This window comes from Euprymna scolopes, chromosome 45 (genome assembly GCF_053919585.1).
Source record: "Euprymna scolopes isolate OS-2025 chromosome 45, ASM5391958v1, whole genome shotgun sequence".
Lineage (NCBI taxonomy): Eukaryota > Metazoa > Mollusca > Cephalopoda > Sepiida > Sepiolidae > Euprymna > Euprymna scolopes.
In genome coordinates, this window is record NC_136526.1 from 49,524,967 (window position 1) to 49,546,988 (window position 22,022).

General features: G+C 30.0%; 2 protein-coding genes across 4 annotated transcripts; one reads left to right on the top strand and one right to left on the bottom strand.

Moving 5' to 3' along the window:
* Window positions 1–320: 320 nt before the first annotated feature.
* Window positions 321–4,729, bottom strand: LOC145269571 (uncharacterized). Its single transcript, XM_080125310.1, has 2 exons — window positions 4,361–4,729; window positions 321–4,129 (listed from the first exon to the last, which is right to left on the bottom strand). The coding sequence occupies exon 2, from the start codon at window positions 1,992–1,994 to the stop codon at window positions 1,131–1,133; it is 864 nt and encodes a 287-aa protein (XP_079981436.1). The 5' UTR covers window positions 1,995–4,129; window positions 4,361–4,729; the 3' UTR covers window positions 321–1,130.
* A 7,401-nt stretch (window positions 4,730–12,130) lies between these two features.
* On the top strand, window positions 12,131–22,015 carry LOC145269572 (uncharacterized). Of its 3 annotated transcripts, none has more exons than XM_080125313.1 (3): window positions 12,131–12,386; window positions 15,914–16,115; window positions 18,896–22,015. In XM_080125313.1, the coding sequence occupies exon 3, from the start codon at window positions 19,673–19,675 to the stop codon at window positions 20,756–20,758; it is 1,086 nt and encodes a 361-aa protein (XP_079981439.1). In that variant the 5' UTR covers window positions 12,131–12,386; window positions 15,914–16,115; window positions 18,896–19,672; the 3' UTR covers window positions 20,759–22,015. The 3 variants fall into 3 exon arrangements, with proteins under 3 accessions (XP_079981439.1, XP_079981440.1, XP_079981438.1); XM_080125314.1 differs by having other exon boundaries at window positions 18,896–19,866; XM_080125312.1 differs by lacking the exon at window positions 15,914–16,115.
* The last annotated feature ends 7 nt before the right edge of the window (window positions 22,016–22,022 follow it).

A 22,022-nucleotide genomic window follows, 5' to 3' on the forward strand; every position in this document is an offset into this window, starting at 1 on the left:
TATATATATATATATGTATATTTCCACAGAAATATATATATATATATATATATTCAATAGTTTTTTGGCTCTGTAATAATAAATATGAATTCTACATGAAGATATATGAAAGCGTATTTTACGACTGAGCTTTCCTCGCCTGTGATAAATTTTTTTTTTTGCATTGCATACAATTATTACTATTTTGGGGGAAGTCAGTTCTTACATGCTTCTCTGCAGATTCTGATGTTTTATGTTCAATATCCTACTATTTATGTTCGGTAAGAAAAATGTAGTGGCGTCAACAAAGAGAAAAGGAGACAATACAGTTGTAACTGCTTTAGAAAAATGTATTTACAGAAAAAATAGGAAAGGAAAAAGGTTCTTTCAAAATGTCAGTTTGCAAGAAACTCATCTGAAATATACTTCCGCTTAACAGTTTTATATTTCCTGTGGCTTTTTTGTTGAGTTGAAGAAATGGATCGTTTAGTTATGTCATAGAGTTTCTGTTTGAAAACCTCACACTACTTCTGATGGAGAGAACAGATGAGAACGTCTTGATGTGGGGAGTTATGAACAAAAGAGGAAGGGCGTTTGTAAAAAACTTGTGTGAATTAACCATGCCGAAGCGATCTTATTTCGGCCTTGAATATTATGTGATAAAAAGTATCTTCATAAAATAGTGTTTAGCAGGCATTTAAGTCCTCAAGATTTTTCCTTTTTTAATTTATTTTATTTCAGTAAGTTAAAAGAGACTAGGGCTCTTTTAAGAATAGATGCTGTTTGTATTTCGTTACAGTTTGGTCTTCCAGGGATTGCTTCTAAGTATATCTGAAGATTCATTTTTATTAAGCCAGTTGCTTCTTTCACAACCGCTATAATGTTTATTTCTTTCAGAGACCATGAAATTTTCATATCATTTTTTAAGTCCTAATATTTTGTTATCTTTTTCCGTTCAGCTCTATTAAGCCCCAAAACATTTGGGACTGTGACATCGATAATGAGTGCAGTTCTTTCGGGCTTGTTCCATATTACAATATCTGGTATCATGGCCTTGTCTTTTATGTATCTGCCCGCCTGTATGTCTTTGTTATAAAACATGGTCACGTTTCCATTTGATATTATTGGTGGTGGTTCATGTCCCCAGATGTTCATCGATTTGTCGAGTTCCTGTGAGTTCTCATGTGTCTTTTTAACTCTGAATTAGTTACAAATGCTTTACCACACACTTTACATGAATAAGGTTTCTCTCCGGTGTGAGTTCTCATATGCATCTTAGCATTAGAACTGTATGCAAATTCCTTACCACATACTTGACAAGAATATGGTTTCTCCCCAGTGTGAGTTCGCATATGTTCTTTGGCATACTCTCTTGTAAACGATTTGCCACAGACTTCACAAGAATAAGGTTTCTCTCCAGTGTGAGTTAACATGTGTCTTTTTAGTTTAGATTCAATTGAAAATGATTTACAACACACCTCACAAGAAAAGGGTTTCTCTCCAGTGTGTGTTCGTAAATGTACTTTAGCAGACGATTTGTGTGAAAATACCTTCCCACATACTTCACAAGAATAAACTTTATCCACCGTATGGGTTCGCATGTGGCTTTTTAAACGAGAACTGCTCAAACATGCTCTTCCACAAACCTCACAAGAATACGGTTTCTCTCCAGTGTGAATTCTCATGTGGACCTTAGCATCAGAATTGTTTGAAAATGCTCGATTGCAAACTTCACAAAGATAAGGTTTCTCTCCAGTGTGGATTCGCATGTGTACTTTTGCATGAGAAGTTTTAGAAAATCGTTTTCCACATACTTCACAAGAATATGGTTTTTCTCCAGTGTGTATTAGCATGTGTACTTTAGCGCTAGAACTGTTTGAAAATGTTTTACCACATATTTGACATGAAAAACGTTTGGCTTCACTGTGCGTGTATCTATTTAATTCTTTATTAGTTGAACAAGCTTCGCCACTCACTTTTAAAGAATATGGATTCTCACTTGAGTATTGCTGCATGTTTCATATATGTTTGGACATGGTACGTAGCAAACTTCTATATTTCCTCAGCAAATGTTGGTGCATATCTTTTAAAATTAAACATTCACCTTAAGCCGGATTTTCATATGTATTTTGGGATATCATTTTTGACTAATGTTACAGCAAGAATAAATTATCTCCTGTTTTAATCTTTATGATTTTAATGTATTTCAGCATGTTTACTTTCGTACTCAGCACAATTTTTTTGCATTTAAACTTTTGTTGGGAAATATTGTCTTCTGAACAGACAAATATAAAAATTCTTTCTAATGTTTTCATGTTATTTTTTTATCGATAAAAGTGTTTCACAGAACAAAAAATTATTGAGTACTTCATGAGTTGAATTAAGCTTTGAGGACAATTCTGAATTAATTTAGCTTTGCACATTGCCAAAAACACTCCACCAAACACTGGTTCATGCTTTTAACCTAGGTTAAAAGCATATGGTTTTAACCAATGTATTTTTTATGGTTTTTACCTATGTATTTTTTAATGGTTTTTACCTATGTGTTTTTTATGGTTTTTACCTATGTATTTTTTATGGTTTTAACCTATGTCTTTTTTATGGTTTTTACCCATGTCTTTTTTTATGGTTTTTACCTATGTATTTTTTATGGTTTTAACCTATGTATTTTTATGACTTTAACCTATGTATTTTTTTATGATTTTAACCTATGTATTTTTTATGGTTTTTATCTATGTCTTTTTTATGGTTTTTACCTATGTATTTTTTATGGTTTTAACCTATGTGTTTTTTATGGTTTTTACCTATGTATTTGTTATGGTTTTAACCTATGTATTTTTTAATGGTTTTTACCTATGTATTTTTTATGGTTTTAACCTATGTCTTTTTTATGGTTTTTACCTATGTCTTTTTTTATGGTTTTTACCTATGTATTTTTTATGGTTTTTACTTATGTATTTTTTATGGTTTTAACCTATGTATTTTTATGGTCTTTACCTATGTCTTTTTTATAGTTTTTACCTATGTATTTTTTATGGTTTTTACTTATGTATTTTTTATGGTTTTAACCTATGTATTTTTAATGGTTTTTACCTATGTATTTTTTATGGTTTTTACCTATGTCTTTTTTTATGGTTTTTACCTATGTATTTTTTATGGTTTTAACCTATGTCTTTTTTATGGGTTTTACTTATGTATTTTTTATGGTTTTAACCTATGTATTTTTTATGGTTTTTACCTATGTATTTTTTAATGGTTTTTACCTATGTATTTTTTATGGTTTTAACCTATGTATTTTTTATGGGTTTTACTTATGTATTTTTTATGGTTTTAACCTATGTATTTTTTTATGGTTTTTACCTATGTATTTTTTAATGGTTTTTACCTATGTATTTTTTATGGTTTTAACCTATGTATTTTTTATGGTTTTTACCTATGTATTTTTTAATGGTTTTTACCTATGTATTTTTTATGGTTTTAACCTATGTATTTTTTATGGTTTTAACCTATGTCTTTTTTATGGTTTTTAACTATGTCTTTGTTTATGGTTTTTACCTATGTATTTTTTTATGGTTTTTACCTATGTATTTTTTATGGTTTTTACTTATGTATTTTAAATTATCAAGTTTCAAAGAGAAGAATAATTGAAGCATTAGAATAAGATTTATACCTATATATTCTTTTGTCTTTTTTATGGTTTTTATCTATGTCTTTTTATGGTTTTTACCTATGTATTTTTTATGGTTTTTACTTATGTATTTTAAATTATCAAGTTTCAAAGAGAAGAATAATTGAAGCATTAGAATAAGATTTATACCTGATGCGTTTTAATGGTTTAAACAATTTCGTTGAAACAAACACAATAATCACGTTTAATAATCCCAGTAATGCTTTTGAAAATGTACATCAGTTTGATATGGGAATAACATTTGTTTTTAATGATTCCAAATTAGTTTTTAAAGTAACACATTTTAAAACAAGTTTTTTTTTCAGTTTGTGTTCATCAACATATGTTCTCTAGTTTCTGTTTCACTTCTTAAAACTGATCCTTGTACGAGAGTATATTCTGTAAAAGGAAAGAAGTGATCAACTCAGTTCAGAAGAATGAAATATATTCCATTCACATTTAACGGGTTTATTCTACTGTTACCTGTGAACAAATAAAGAAATAAAATTATAAAATTTTTACATCAAAATATAACTGATATGCATATAAATCAACTTTCCAAAGCAATATAATGTTTATATTTTAATTGGAATTCATTATTTAGATGAGTATTATTTAATTATTTAATTAATAATTAATTAAATTAATAAATAATACTCATCTCAATAATGAATTCCAATTAAATAAAATATATACCATTTGGTAGGGACTTACCATGGAAGATCAGATAATAAATAAACGTGGATTTATAAGACCAAAAAATCCAACCTTTATAACCCTTCGGGGCCCGGGACAGTGGATGAAGATGTTGAATCTCTACAGTTACAGGTGAAAATTGTCTGAAGATATCGGTTTCAATCCTACCCAAAGCCGGCCAGAGGCAGAGTTGGCTAAAAACGTGGTGAGACGACAACAACTATGGATGGCAGTAATTACTGAGAATGCAGTAAGGAGAGTCTGGGTTCCTATCCCATTGCGGTTACCACCTGACAAAGGTCAGAGGAATAGTTGGCCGAAACGTTGTGAAACAACTAAAAAAGATGAGAATAGTAAATAAATTGATAAATATATTGTGTTTATTTAAATGTTTAATATTCACAAAGGTAATTCGAGATTAATTAGGATTAATTTAAGAAGGATTTGCATGTTTCCCAATTTTACTTTTAACCACAAATATCACATTCATATCCATTGATTTCAATATATTTATATATATATTACATATTTATAATATTACATATTCTCATATGCAGCGTCTAAATATATCTTTACTTATTATATATAACGCATACATTAACATAAATACTTATATATTCATTATCCTGATGAATTTTCATGGAATAATAGAAAAAGTGTCTTTTTAACTTATGTATATAAATATATTTTCAAATTAATTATTTTCCGTCGATTTCAATATATTTATATATTACACATATTTAATATACATGCATATTTAATATGCAAGAGCCGAGATATCTCCTAAGTAATAATATATATAAAAAATATAAATGCGGTTGCTGTGGTCCTGTCATAGTAAGCAGACTCAAAATAATTCTTTATTTGAACTTTTATAATCAAAATATGGATACTGTTTCGTTATAGTTCGCGAAGTTCGAAAATTGAAATATTGAATTTCAAAAGAATTTGAACTTTTATAAACATTAATATTTTGGAATTAAAATGGAAGTGCGTAGTGATTATCAAATCAATATGAAATTTTCGTCAATTATAAAGTGAATAACAAACTTTCTAAACATATTTTTTATATTTGATTATATATATGTATATATATGTGTATATATATATGTGTATATGTGTGCATATATAATATGCGTGTCTATATATATATATATATATATATATATATATATATATATATAATGTGTCTATATATATACATATATATAATGTGTTTATATAAATATAGATATATATATTGTCTCTCTATATATAAATATATATATAATGTGTTTATATATAATTATATATAATGTATCTATATATAATGTGTGTCTCTCTCTATATAATGTGTCTCTATATATATAATGTGTCTCTATATATGTGTCTCTCTCTATATATAATGTGTCTATATATATATATATATATATATATATAATGTGTCTATATAATGTGTCTATATATATAATGTGCCTATATATATATGTGTCTCTCTTTATATATAATGTCTATATATATAATGTGTCTATATATATATAATGTGTCTATATATATATAATGTGTCTATATATATAATGTGTCTATATATATATATAATGGGTCTATATATATATATATGTATATATAATGTGTCTCTCTCTCTATATATATATAATGTGTCTATATATAATGTGTCTATATATATAATGTGTCTATATATATATGTGTCTATATATATAATGTGTCTATATATATAATGTGTCTATATATATAATGTGTCTATATATATAATGTGTCTATATATATAATGTGTCTATAGGTATATATATGTATATTGCATACAGAAACCCTCTTCTTCCTTGTTCCTCACTCTTACCCTTTAAATGAAAAGCACAATCTGGCCATATACTTCCTGAACGCCCGAAACCAAAAAACAGAAACCAAAAAAACAAACAAAAAGAACAGCATGCCTTCAAATTCTGAGAATGAAAATCCGAATTCTGAATGTGCTTTATTTTTCACCTTTTCTGTTTTGAATTGTGAAATTCGTTTAATATGTTATAAATAACTATCATCGTTCAGATAAAAAGGAAAACATTTTTAGTATTTTTACCAAAACCCCAACTTAATTTTTTTTTAATTCATCAATTTCTTTTAGATAGCCCAACGTTGTCAATACACCATTACAGAATGCTTTGACGAATCGATACAAGAACGAAAGAAAAAACATAAACAACCATGGAAATCTAAAATTGACAATAATTGTTTCTCCATATTAATCACTTATGTGCGATGCTTTGGAGTATGGTAGCAGATATGCGCTATACATTTATTTATCAACACACAAATCTCATTCAAAGAAAACTGCTCAAAATCATAAGATTGTCATATGCGTGTTTGTTGACATCACGTGACTCAATTCCACCAATGAAATAATACGAAGGTAAGCATTCAAAGTGGACTAAAGCGATCGTCTGCACATTACTTTCAAATGAAATTCAACAAAATACTGAATCTGTTAAAAAACAATAAATCTTACAATCTTTTTTCACAAAATGATAGAAAAGTACAGTATAATATGGTTTTTGGAAAAATAATGTGGTTCACTTGTTATTAATTAGAAAATAAGAAATGGAAAATGATTCCATGAAATTAAAAATAAATTAATATAAAACCAGACTAAAATTGGTATTAAAAATGAATTATGATATGTAATTCATAAACTTTATTTTTATAGTTGATGTAAAAAAAAATCAGAAAACAAAGCAGTTCAAGTTTAGTTTTTTTGTAACCGGTATAGGTTTTCATACTTTTAAAAAGTTTACAATTCAAGATGGATTCTCACAATTAAATTATCGACTCGTCATAAAAAATGGAATTATTTGAAATTATTTAAAATTTATGTATTAATATTTCATAAATATGGTCAATCACTCCAGCCTCGAAAATTCCTTTTAAATTAACAATTTTAAAGGCTTTCGGGCGTGCTGAAAATGAAAATAACGTTTAAAATTATGGAAAACGAATAGTTTCCAAGATATGAAGAAATGTTAGTTTTTAAAAAGTGGGGAATCACTTTTCTATAATAATTCAACGTAAAATGAGAACCAACTTTGTGGCCACCATTTGCAGGAGAGATTTTCTTTCCACCCACGGAAAATCCTTTAAAATTACCCCTAACCATTAAAATTGCAGCAAACAAGTTATTTCCAAGATATGACGAAATGCACTCCCTTTATGGCCACCATTTTTTTTTGGGGGGGGGGCTACTGGTTCATGTTTTCCGTTCTTTTTTGGAGGGATATTCAATTATAGAACTTGTATAGATTTTAACAGGTGTTTCTGCAGTTTAATTAACCGTTTTAACAGAATGTTATATTAGGAATAAGCGTATGGTGGCGAGAAGGAACCAGACAAACAATATAGGTTTAAATTTTAAAAGATTAATTTCTCAATCGTTTATTTAAAAAACAAACTTAACGAAAGCAAAAATAAATGTAAAGTGTTCAAAGTTCGTAAGGATGTGAGAATGTTCAGGAAAGAAGAATTTTGGTATAAAGTTAATGTTTGTAACTTCTTAGGAGAGAAAAGTCGGGCGCTAATAGGAATCATGTATAAATAAGAAATGTAAATATTAATTCTCGCTGTTGGTGCTTCCATGTGGAGAAGTTTGATGAATGATGCGCGTGAAGGTGAGTGTTTAACGTTGGGAAAAAGAAATCCGACAAAGCCGATGATTACTCCATTCTGGTTGACTGAATGTAACTCTGGGCTCGATGACTGGTTTTCGCACATTTTCCCTCTTTTTATAGTGGACAGACCAGCTCCACACGAAGGCTGTTAGGGACAATATTTTTATATTCTCTTTTCTTGCAATGTGATTGGCTGAAAACATTTTTTTTTAATGGAGATACAAAAATAGGTAAATGTACAAATCTTAAAAAAATACTTTGCAGGGATGCGATATAGGTAAAATATTTTTGATGGTTTTCTTATAACGAAAATGGTTCCATAATGTTTTATTCTAAAGAGTTTTTTTCTTCAATAAATCTGAAGAAAGACTGTTCTTGTGAAAATTTTAAAATGACATAATGTTTGGATTGGTCCGAATAGTCTTAAAACAATTGTACCTATTTACTATGCCTCCCCACGGGACAGAGTTAGACACCAGGGTCGTTTTTTAACGTGGAGAAAAGGTACAAAAATAAAAATTGTCTCAGTCATGAAGGATTTCTCCTCCACCGAAAGAGAACAAGAAAATAAAGTGCAGCATCTGAAGAACAGATACTACACTTTGATCTTAACCAAAAGGCCAAGCAAAAAACAATTGTAACTAACGATGAAATACACTATTTGTTGGTATCAACCCATTTTTTGAAGTCTTCGTTTTTGTTAAAAAAATGTATTATATATACATTATATATATTACATAAATATATTATATATACATTTCATATTTATTATGTATACATTAAATATATTATATAAATATATTATATATATTTATAATACATATATTATATCATATGAATATATATATTTATTATATATACATTATATATATATTATACAAATATTATATAGATTTATTATATATACATTTTATATATATTATAAAAATATATAATATACAGGGTGGGCCAAAATAAGGGTCCTATCTTTAAATTTGAATAACTTCCACAAAATTAAGTTAAACTCACCAAAATTTATGTGTGTGTAGACTGACCCTTCCGAGATTTTGTTGAAATAAACAAAACAAATTTTGGCCGGAAAACACTTCTTAAAACTTACATGAATTTATGAATTTTTAAAAATAGGACCCTTATTTTGTCCCACCCTGTATATATTTATTATATATACATTATATATATTATATAAATATATTATACATATATTTATTATATATACATCATATATATTATATATAGTATATATATATATATTTATTATATATACATTATATAAATATATTATATATATTTATTATATATACATTATATATATTATATAAATATATTATATATATATTTATATATACATAATGTATATGATATAAATATATATATATGTTTATCATATATACATTATATATGTATATTATATAAGTATATTATATATACATTATATATATGATATATACATTATATATATGATATAAACATTATATATATTATATATGCATTATAAATATTATATATACATATGTATTATATATACATTATATGTATTATATATCCATTATATGTATTATATATACATTATATATTATATACACACATATATTATATACACATTATATATAATATATACACACATATATATATATTATATACATATATATATATTATATACACATATATATATTATATACACATATATATTATATACACACATATATATATATTATATCACATTATATATATATATATTACATACATATACAATATATATATATATATATATATATATATATTTATAATTTATATATTTTTTTAAATTAGACACTTATTTTATTCTATATTTTTTTGAAAGACCCAAGAATTAGCAAATAATTTATGTCGTAAACTCATTATCTAAAGTTATATTTATAGAAAATCCAAGGAAAAATTAATTTATTTAAAGAAAAAATCGTGACGGTGCCATAATTTAACGAAAGTTATATTTGGAGAGAACAAATTCAAATGTATCCTGTATTTAATATCGGAAAACATTCCGAATATTTTGTAATTTATTTAGAGTGGCGAATTATTTAAAAGTATCATTGAATTAAAATGTGTTTATCCAAACGATGAATGAATAATAAAAAAAGAATAAATAACATATATCTCTTCGCATCTTTCATTTAAAGTTTACAACCCAGATATTATTTCTTTACTAAAGAAAAGGAGAATATTTTATAAGAATATTGATATAACAATATTAGCTTAGAATGTACATATTTTAATTTTCAGATCATCAAGTAATATTTTATTATTTATTGCTTGAGAAAAAAGAAGAAACGCACAAACTCGAGAAGTGTTCAGGATTTCAAGTAACTGTATCATATAAGATCTGTTTTCTTGAATTTTCACCAGTCGTGCAAGATTTCCATAAAAAAGAATGAACACCGTTCATTGAAATTTTGTTCCCAGTCGTACAAAATTTCCTACAAAATAGAATTCTTTTAAAAAGTTATCGTCTGCCAGAGAATTTTGAACAAATTTTATTCACACACACACACGCACACACACACACACACACACACACACAAGACAATTTCCTCTTGAAAAATGATTGTAAATTTTCATTTGTTAAAAGGAAAAAGGTAATAATACTTAATTATTACCTTTTTCCTTTTAACAAATGTAATATGAATAAATATGCATTGTCAATCCATTTGTGTCTTTATTTTTAATAAATTTCTGATTCCTTTAGGTACAAGGTATTTTGTCATTTATTATTTTTAAATTATTACAGAGAGAAGAGCGTATAGACGGACACATCTTTGTTATTTTTGTAAAACATTTTTTCTCTTAGAGGGTCATTTTTTTAGTATAAAATAAAAATAGTCAAATTCAAAATGCATATAAATTCGAAAAAGTTGTCATAAAACAAATATATTACAACTTAGAAACTCACTCAATATATGTTACCATGACATAGGCTGACATATATTCGGTGGACTTCTAACAATATTTTGTATAATTCTTTTAGTTTTAACTCATTTTCTCAAATTTAATGTGGTCAACATAGAGTCTGCTGCCATTCGTATTTTTCAAATACATCAATAAACGGTATGTTTTTCGAGTCGAATAAACATTTTACATTAAATAAAAACACTAAAAAAATTATCTAGTTAGGTATAAAAGTAATTTCTCTTGTCTTTGATAACATTTATTGGTACTTGGTACTTGTACAATTTAATCAAGACATTAAAAAAATGGGTGCTAGTGCACTTACTGATCCGCGCTATTTTTTAAATCGTATTTCCAAGTTTAATTAAAGTTTTATATGTTTTTTTTATTCATTTGTAAGGTTAAAGTATAGAATAGGAACAAAACACCCTCCCCTCCCCATGTTAAGAATGGCTTTTTAAATAATAATGTTTTTATTTCAGGACGGATCAATAAGTCCACTAGTACCAAAAAACGAAAATATCGAAAAAAAAAAAAAAAAAAGTTTAAATTGTACGTATCCATTATGGAATGAAGTTCTCCGAAAAAAAAATGTTATTTAATTTAATCAGGTAGTTTTTGTTTTACAGCGAATAAACAATTTTTATGATACCGAGCAAAAGGTTCGATTTTTAGGAAGAAAAGCTAGTATTAAAGATGAGGAGGGAGTGTCGGCGCTTTAAATTGAGTTATCTCCCCATAGCGTTTCTAAACTCCCCAAAAATCTTTTTTTAAATCCAAGATGTCTGCCTTCAACGCGCTCTCATAAAAACGTGTTTATCCGCTGTAAAAAAAAACAAAAAAACAAAAACAAAAAAAAAGAAATAAACAAAAAAAAACTACTCGATCAAATTAAGTGAATTTTTTTTTCAGAGATCTTCAGTTCAAAATGGATACGCACACTATAACCTTTTTTCGATATTTTCATTTTTTAATGTCTAGATTAAACTGTACAAGTGCCCATTTATTTATTATATAAATATTTGTTTTTGACAACTTTTTCGAATCTAGTAAAACAACCCCGATATTTTTCGATAAATTTGTGATCAATTCTTTTTACATAACAAATAATATCGTAAAAGCCATTACTTACATTTTTTTTCCAGTTTTCTTCTTTCAAATGATTATTTGATTTAAAGAAACAAATTTGATTTGTAATTTCTAAAGTCAAACCCCCAATTTCTACTAACCAGTTACTTTACGCCACAGTTTCTCGGAAAAGGAGAAACGGATTTTGAGGAATTACCTCCCTTGATTGACACTCTTCTATTTGTTAGTTACTTGCTCCCGACGACGTGACTTGTTTGTAAAAAAGAAAATATTGTTATAAAATTATTTTTTTTGTTTTTGTTTTTAATCTAAATATTGAAAATTTCATTTCTTTATTTTAATTGAATGCATCATTTGAAAGAAGAAGACTGGGCAAAAAAGTAAGTCTTGACTTTTGCGATATTATTTGTAATGTTGATTGATCATAAATTTATCGAAAATAAATCATTATTTTGAATTTTAATATTTTATTTTATAATATAACAATAACCTTCTTTATATATTAAAAACAAGGTTCTGGCTTTGTATTACTGCACACATAGGTTCTAAAAAGCTGTTAAAAACAAATATATAACAAATAAATGTTATCAAAGGCAAGATAAGTTACTTTTCTACCTAACTGGATATGTTTTTAGTGTTTTTATTCGATGTAACATGTTTATTCGGCTCGAAAAACATACAGTGTTCACCGATGTATTTAAAAATTCAAGATGGCGCCGGACTCTCTGTTAAACACGGTAAGTTTGGAAAATGAGCTAAAACTAAAAAAAATATACTGTTAGAAACTCGCTCAATATATGTTACCGTAGGGTGACATATATTCGATGGGTTTTTAACAGTATTTTGTATAGTTTTTTAGTTTTAACTGATGTTCCCAAACTTAACGTGTTCAGCACTAGTCCGGCGGTAGTCCGCTGCCATTTGTATTTTTCAAATACATTGATAAACACTGTATGTTTTTTCGAGTTGATGTTACATTAAATAAAAACACTAAAAAGTTATCCAGTTATATAGAAAAGTAACGTATCTTGCCTTTGATAACATTTATTTTTTATATATTTGTTTTTTGACAACTTTTTCGAATCTATGTGTATAGTATTACTAACCCAAATGTTTAAATGGAGTTCAAATTAAAAACACATTTGGACAAATTCTAGAATAGGGATAAACAAAAGTGCCAATATTCTTGTGTTATGGCCCGTCTATGCCGCCACTGAGTCACACAGCTTGGTGCTAGTGCAGATAGTGCTCCGCGCTATTTTTAAATCGTATTTCCAAGTTTAATTAAAGTTTTATGATATGTTTTTTATTCAATTGTAAGGTTGAAGTATAGAATACGTACAAAACACCCTCCCCTCCCCATGTTAAGAATGGCCTTTTTAATAATAAGGTTATTATTTACGTCCGGATCACTCTCTGGACTAGTACCCACATCTTTTGATTCGAATGTATGGTAGATCAGTAATGTAAAATAGCCAGACTTTTGTAAAAATTCGGTTTGGAAATTTGAGACTGTATTTTTGGGACATATTAATCTTTATTTTCGATATAATATTGGAGCTCTAAATAATAAAAAAAAATTATAAAACAATTTATGACCGGTTTTTATATTTATCTTTGTCTTTAATTTAATGCAGATGTGTGGTCATTCATACACGCTAACATTTTGTGTATATGTTAGAAATTGAATTTTAATCTTTTAATCTCTAATCTAAAAATAACCTTCTATTATATAAAAATATGTTTAAATGGAGTTTGGACTTTTTTTTTAAAGAATTCGGTACTTGTACAGTTTAATCAAGACATTAAAAAATAAAAATATCGAAAAAAAAGTTATATTGTAAGTATCCGTTTTGGGTTGAAGATCTACGAAAAAAATTTCATTTAATTTGATCGAGTAGGTTTTTTTTGCAGCAGCAGCAGAAAAACACGTTTTTATGAGGGCGCGTTGAAGTCAGCCATTACAGAAATTTTTAACAAACCGCAGGGAGATAACTCTATGTAAAGCACCGACACTCCCTCCCCATCTTTATTACTAGCTTTTCTTCTTATAATCGAACCTTTTGCTCGGTATCATAACAAATTGTTTTTTCGCTGTAAAAATAAACAAAAAAAAAACTACTTGATGTAATTGAGTGAAATTTTTTGGGGGAGAATTTCATTCCATAACGGATACGTACAATATAACTGTTTTTTGATATCTCCATTTTTTTATGTCTTGATTAAACTGTACAAGTACAAAGAATTCAAACGCATTTGAACAAATTATAAATCAATAAAAACGCTGGTATTCTCATGCTTGTCTAATCTGCTATGAAGCCATGCACTTTTTCTTCGAATGTATGGTGGACCAGTAGTGTAATATATCCAAACTTTTCAAAAATCCAGTTTTTAAATTTTAAACTTACTTTTGGACTTATTTTTGGAATATATTAATATTTATTTTCAATGAAGTCTTGCAACTCTAAAAGAAAAACACATTTTTCTTGTCAATTTTTGCATGAATTTTATTAATCTTTCTATTTTTTTTCTTTAAATTAATGAAAATATGTGGCCATTCACAAGTACTAACATTTTGTTTTACTTTTATTCATAAAAATATGGGTAAATGTAACTTTATGCTACAACAGAACACCAACCACTCTAATTAGGTTTTTTAGAAGTATTTGCAGTCGCTGACAACGAATCTGATAATCAAAGCCGTCACAAAATTATAATTTGCATGGTATTGACCCCTGCACCCTGGGACTATCTAACATCATTTCACCACCTTCGGTAGTGTTTTCTTACATGATATGTTCACGTGTGAATGCGCGTAGTGAAGTGACTTATCATGTGGCGGAGGAATCTTTAACAGATATTTGAACCAGGGAAGAGATTTAATTGGGATGTTAAAAAGATGGAGACTAGGCATCAGCGTCGTTGGGATGTAGTTATGATGGCTGAATTATTTTGTAATCTGAAGAGTGTGGGTAAAATTGTGGAAACCAAGAAAATGGCTTACTCTTAAAGCATCCACTCGTCATGTGGAAATCAAGCTGTCAGGTCAAGGAAGAAAGAATTAAGATGACAGCGCCCACAACTTTTATAACAATTTACTAAACGATGGCTCAAATTGGGCAAAATGGTAGCGTTTACCTGGCCATACCATTTGGTGGAATGAAAACCTGCATACAAGGATGCACCTTTTTAGGCAGGTCTTCAAGACGACACCAGTCAGCTACTTTAAACATCTTTAAGGCTAAATGAGCTTGGACTGGACGAATAACTATATGGATTGCAAAACATTTTGTAAGATGCAGGACCGGTCATGGCAGCTATGAAAGCACGCAAACCACCAAAATAAGGGCCAAGATGCTGCAGATGTTGTGAACCCAACCATTTCTCCAGGGACTGCTTAAGACTGAGCAATGCAGGGGACATAACAAGCTAGGTCACATAGCATAGAATTGTTCAAGACAAAAGTATGGGGACAAGGTACTGTTGCTACTCTTACCCCAGGTCGGTTAATAGATGTGCTGTTGCCTGTGGTTGATATGGAAGTCAATGACATGTTGGTCAACGCTCAGCGACACTGGGTGTTCCCAGTCAATAGTTAATACAAATTGATGCCAGAGATGGAGCGGTCAACAAATAAGAATTTGGACGATTTATGGAGTATAACAGGCTTCCTTTGGAGTCGAAATTATGCCAATCCTCAGGGGTGGGGGTGTTCAGTCTAAAGTCAACATTCTCATGATCTGTGGGAAGACCTTCAGTTATTACGTGCTGCTTGGAATCGATGCAATTCAAGCATTGGAAAGCATTACAGTATCACCTGCTGGAGAGGTAGAAATTGTGGGGAGAAGAAGGGTATGTACAGCTCTGTGTATTAATGAACCCGATTTCGATATCTTTGTCAATTCAGATGAAAAAGTGTGGATCGCAAGGTGCAAATGGCTTCAAAAGGACTTGCCAGTTCAAGTGCCTGATAACGTCAGAGAAGAGTACAAAAGGAACTAGAACTTTGGATTGCAAATGGCTGGTTGATTCCATATCCCCAGGAGAGACTGGGACCTCTCAAGGGCTTAATTCAATTAATGGCGATTGCACAGGAGCAAAAGCAAAAGGTACGTCCAGTGTTGAACTATCATGAATTAAATTTTGTGGATGCATTCAATTCCAACGTAGAAATATGCACACAAAAGCTAAAACAATGGCAGGGACAAAAAGGTCATATATCCTCAGATCAACGTCGATGATTCCAAACTATCTTTTTCAAGGGCTAGCGCTTTTGTGTCACACAGCAAGGATTTGGTATCAACATGACGCCTCTCATTAAGAAATATGTTATAGATGCTAGGTGACCCAACCCTGTATGTTGGTCGATTTTTATGTGAATAACGGTTATAATAGAGCTGGGTGATTACTGTTATTATGTGAACAATCCCTGGAAAGTCTCGATTGCCTTGCTGGCCCTATTTGTTTAGTCAAACACACAAACCAAAACAAGGGAAAATAATTTCAACTGAGCGGATTTGAGATTGATAAAGAGATGTTATTCTAAACATCTGTTTGACCGTCAGACCCATAAATAGTTTTCCTGTTGTCATAATATAACACTCTGCCTTCAGCTTCAAGTCTGTTAAAATACAATGGCTTTCTGTGTAACCAAGTAACTCTCAAAACCGTAACCCCAATCCTATCACTGATAAAGCTGTTGAAGATTTCTACTTTATCTAGTTTATATGTACAAAAGTGGATTGCGCAAGAAAATGTGTACCCCCACACTCGCCTAACACAAAATGATGGGTGTGAACGTTGTTTACTTTCATTCCAAGCAAAATGATTGAATCAACATTCGATAGTTTTCCAGTTTCCATTTATGGGTCAAGACATACAGATTCCACAAGGTTGATTACTTAGTGTTCGAAACATAGCTCAAATATTAATCCTGCATATTCGAGGCATAGCAGCAAGGATGGTAGTGACTAGACCTTGTTTAATAAGCTTGCATTCAAGAAACAATTAGCAACATGACCACTGATAAGCAATTACCATTAAGCTGGTAACTAAGCATCTAACGCTTTATTGTGACTGATGATGATCATTCAGGTGACTTCCCGCACATATCAGAGGAAACACACACTATCTGGTTGACAACCAATATGTGTGGACAAACTCCTAAGTCTAGCCGTAGAGTTAAACCAATTTACCAGTAGAACTTTCTTATCTGTTTAACCTATTAGTTTCTATCTAAAAAGAAAAAGAGTAAGAAAGAAAACTGAATTTGTTATGCCAGTATTAAGTTATGGGCATATTTATCAGTCAAGGGAGATAACTCTTAATGTACCAGTTATTTGCCCTTCTTGTCTGTCCGTTTTTCTTTCTTCCATTTTTTTTTAGTTTATGTTTTGTGTGATAACAACGTGCTGTCACTCAATATACACTAACGGCAATGTGTTTTTGCTCTTCTTTATTTTCTCTTCTGGCGGTGTTGTCATCCCTCATATTAGCAGTTGATGTTAGTGAGCTCATAAGTATATACAACAATGTAAAACTTAACACACTTAAGAATTTTTATGAACCTGAAAAGCCATGTAAATATTGGCGATTTCTCTTTTCTTTGACTTTTATTTTCTTTTATTAATCAACTAGCTTGGGTGCCCGGCGTTGCCTGGGTGCCCGGTTTTGCCTGGGTGCCCGGCGTTGCCTGGGTGTTTGGAGGTGTGTGTTGAGCTAAAAAAAAGTTGTAGTAGGCAGGCAGGCTTGAACCCTTACCGTGAAAGCGGAAAAGAACATAAAAAGTGACGTCTTTGGTTTTGGATTCATCGCCAAATAAGAAGTGGCAAAGATTTAAATTAAGGCTAGTCAATCGAAAAGTGTCCATTTAAGGGTGAAGGAATAAATGTTTTTAGCCAATTTTTCGATATTTTTCGTCTAAAGGGTCGCGCTTCAAAACGATATGATCTTGTGAAAATCTGTCTCCTCTGTTGAAAGTTTTAGACAGACATAAAAACAGATATACATACATACATGCATGCATGCATGCATACATGATGATTGCAACGTCTTGTCAGACGAGTGCCACTCCCTCAGACACTTAAAGTCCATGAGCTGAAAAATTACTTTTTTGTTTAGTCTTACTGGTGAATTCACACGCTCAAGCAGGGATGACACTGAAGATGGCCATTGATATATATATATATATATATATATATATATATATATATATATATATATATATATATAAACGTGAGTTTTTTCAGTCATAATCGATACCGAAACCAAAACTTGAGTTCTTGATAAATTATTTATGAAAAATGAGATGACTTAAGTGCTATCAGCTATAATCGAAAACAAAATGAAAACTTATGAAGAATTCTTAGTAAAATTATTTATGACAAGAAATGGAAGTACATAATTAAATGACCCAGATGTAAGCGCGACACACAAAAGAACACACACTCTACTATTAATATATTGATAATTGTTTGACTGAAGTAATTATGTTTTCATTAGCAGGACCCCAAAAAATTTCACCGAATGAGAAATATATTTTATAAAAAATACGTTTTGATAAAAATGATAATTTTTAATGGTATGCAATTTGCATTTGCGTAGTAATAAAGAGTTTGCATAGTAACAAGATTGCACGATAACAAGGTTGGAATCTTAGGGTGGAAGTTTTGACATTTTGACATTACAGAATTGACAGTGACAATTTCGAACATGAGTTGAGATAATGATGTTTTGCTATTGAGGAAGAAAATCACTTAATGACCGTGTGCCGATTAATACCTTTTTGATTATTAAGCTATGTAATAAGATCTAAGATTTTATTTCTTGACTTGATTTAATGCATATCATTGATTTTTAATGTAAAATTTTTATAATTTTTTATTTACAGGTACGCATTACAATGTACAACTCATATAAGCATCATGAAAATTATTTTATTCTTCTGCACTGAGATTATTACTTGTTTCGCATTAAATAATATAAATGAATCAACTTACAGAAATGGAACACAAACTGGAGAACATATGTCGAGCATTTTAAACAGATAGTATTACTGTGAAATCCTTAGTTTAATATTTTCAGTGAGAAGTTTAGAAATAAACACTGCTATACATTTGAAGTGTTTACAAATGACCTTTTGCTCAAAACATAGTTTTTAAAGGAAGCATCTTCAAAGCATTCAAAATCTGATGAAAATAATACACTTTTGAAGTGGGCAGTGAGGCATTTTCAAACAATTCTCAGTTTTCACGATTTCAACAAATTTAAATGAATATAACGTTAAAAAGTTTGTTTATAAATGACTCTACATTTTTGCAAAATATTTACTTTAAACGAAAGAGGAACTTAGTTGTTAAGAAGAATGTAAGAAATATTTTTCATTATTTTCTTCTAAAAACTATAGAAAAATATTAAAGTGCAAAAAAGCGTTTTCAAACAATTCTAAGGTAACAAAGAAACGTCATTCTTGTGAAATGTACGGTAAATCATTTTAAAAACATTTGATTTATTGTGAAGTGTGTGGTAGAAGATTTTTCAAACAATCCTGAAGATGGAAAGAAACATTAGTTAGTGAAGTTTGTATATATCAGCATTTTCAAACAATCATCATTTAGAATTTCACTTGTAAACACGTGACATAAATCTCATTCTGGTAAAGTGTTTTATGGCATCTTCAAATCATTTTATAGCTAAGGAGCTAACACACATGGAAGAGAAACGTTATTCTTGTGAAGTGTGTTGCAAAGCATTTGCAAGCAAATTTAATGTTGCAATACATATGCGAAGAATACATACTGGAGATAAACCATATTCTTGTAAAATGTGTGATAAAACATTTGCAACCAAGGCTGATGTAAAATTACACATAAGAACACACACCGGAGAAAAGCCTCATCCGTGTCAAGTATGTGGTAAAGCATTTAGACAAAAATCGGATGTTCTGATACATATGCGAAGGGTACACACTGGAGAAAAACCTTATCGTTGTAAGGTATGTGATAAAACATTTGCTACCAATGCTGATGTAAAAGCACACATGCGGGCACACACTGGACACAAACCTTTTTCATGTGAAGTGTGCAATAAATTATTTGCAACTAATGCTGAGTTAAAATTACATGTTAGAACACACACTGGAGAGAAACCTCATTCATGTGAAAAATGCGGCAAAGCATTTACACAGTTATCTAATGCTATGAAACATATGCGAAGAATACACACAGGAGAGAAATATTTTTCATGTAAAATATGTGATAAAACATTCGTAACCAACGCTGAGGTAAAAGAACACATGCGAACACACACTGGAGAGAAACCTTGTCTATGTAAAGTTTGTGATAAAGCATTTGCTAGCAATACTGAGGTACAACTACACATGCGAACACACACTAAAGAAAAACCTTATCCATGTCAAGTGTGTGGCAAAGCATTTGCACAGCAATCTGACACTGCGATACACATGCGAAGAATACACACTGGAGAGAAACCATATTCTTGTAAAGTCTGTAATAAAAGATTTGCCACCAATGCTGATGTAAAATTACACATGCGAACACACACGGGAGAAAAACCTTATTCATGTCAAGTATGTGGCAAAGGGTTTACACAGTCATCAAATGCTGTGATGCACATGCGAAGATCACATTCTGAAAAGAAACCTTTTTCTTGTAAAACGTGTGATAAAGCGTTTGCAACAAATGCTGAGGTAAAGTCACACATGGTGATACACACTAAAGACAAAGCTTATTAATGTGACGGTAAAGTCAAATATGAGAACGAACACATGGGATAAACGTTCTTCATGTGATGTATGTAGACTTTACACAACAATCTGTTTCCTGTAAAACCTTAAACCTTGTAAAGTGTGTGATAGAACATGTGCAACAAATACTGAGGTAAAGTCACACATGGTGATACACACTAAAGACAAACCTTATTAATGTGACGGTAAAATCAAATATGAGAACGAACACATGGGATAAACGTTCTTCATGTGATGTATGTAGACTTTACACAACAATCTGTTTCCTGTAAAACCTTAAACCTTATAAAGTGTGTGATAGAACATATGCAAAAAATACTGAGGTAAAATCACACATGCTGATACACACTCTTGAATGCCTACTAGACACTGCCCTCGAGTGTCTAAGGTCTCTCTGTACAGGGGTTTGTCAGAACAATCTAGCATGAGGATACTTTTTCCATAGAAGTAAATAGCACGAAACTGGATACTCCACAAGACTAGATAAATTCTTGTCCTGGAATCCAGTAAGACCAAGAGACTAGAACAAAAGATGACAACGTATGAAAATGGTTAATCGGGGAGAGAAAAATTATGTTCTCAGTTTCTTTGCTGACTTGGTGTTTGAGAGATAAAGAATTTCAATGGAACCTGCGAATATCTATGTGGCTCACATAGACTTCAAGTCTATGGGCCCCTTGATTTCTGAGAACTTCGACTAAAGTAAAATAAAACAAAAAAAACGAACCTTATTAATGTGATGGTAAAATCACACATCGGGTAAACGTTCTTCATGTGATGTGTGTAGCCTTTACACAACAATCTGCTTCTTGTAAAACCTTATTCTTGTAAAGTGTGTGATACACACTTATGCAAAAAATGCTGAGGTAAAATCACACATGGATCACACACTACATACAATGATGCCAGGTAAGAAAAAAGAAGACTATAAAAAGGAGAGAGCATGTTTCAGAAGACGATCATGTTCAAGATCTGGGCTACATAACAGTCATAATAAGAAACCACGCATGGCGAGAGAATGAGGAAACAAATTTTGTTACAAATAAAAAGTCGAAGTTCTTTTCTATTCTTTGTCTAATTTGTGACTGAGGCTACACCGCGTAGAGCATTGATCAACCATGAAAAGTATTCAAATTAATCTATTATTCGTGGCATAAATAATCTATTATATAAATAAAAGCAAAAACGTGTGTATGTATGTTCGCTCCTGATTTGAAAAGGCTTGAAATAAATTGATAATGCTAAGGTCGTG

Excerpts from the sequence above, each read along its gene's own strand:
- LOC145269571 (XM_080125310.1), bottom strand. The coding sequence starts at position 1,994 with ATGCAGCAATACTCAAGTGAGAATCCATATTCTTTAAAAGTGAGTGGC.
- LOC145269572 (XM_080125313.1), top strand. The coding sequence starts at position 19,673 with ATGGCATCTTCAAATCATTTTATAGCTAAGGAGCTAACACACATGGAA.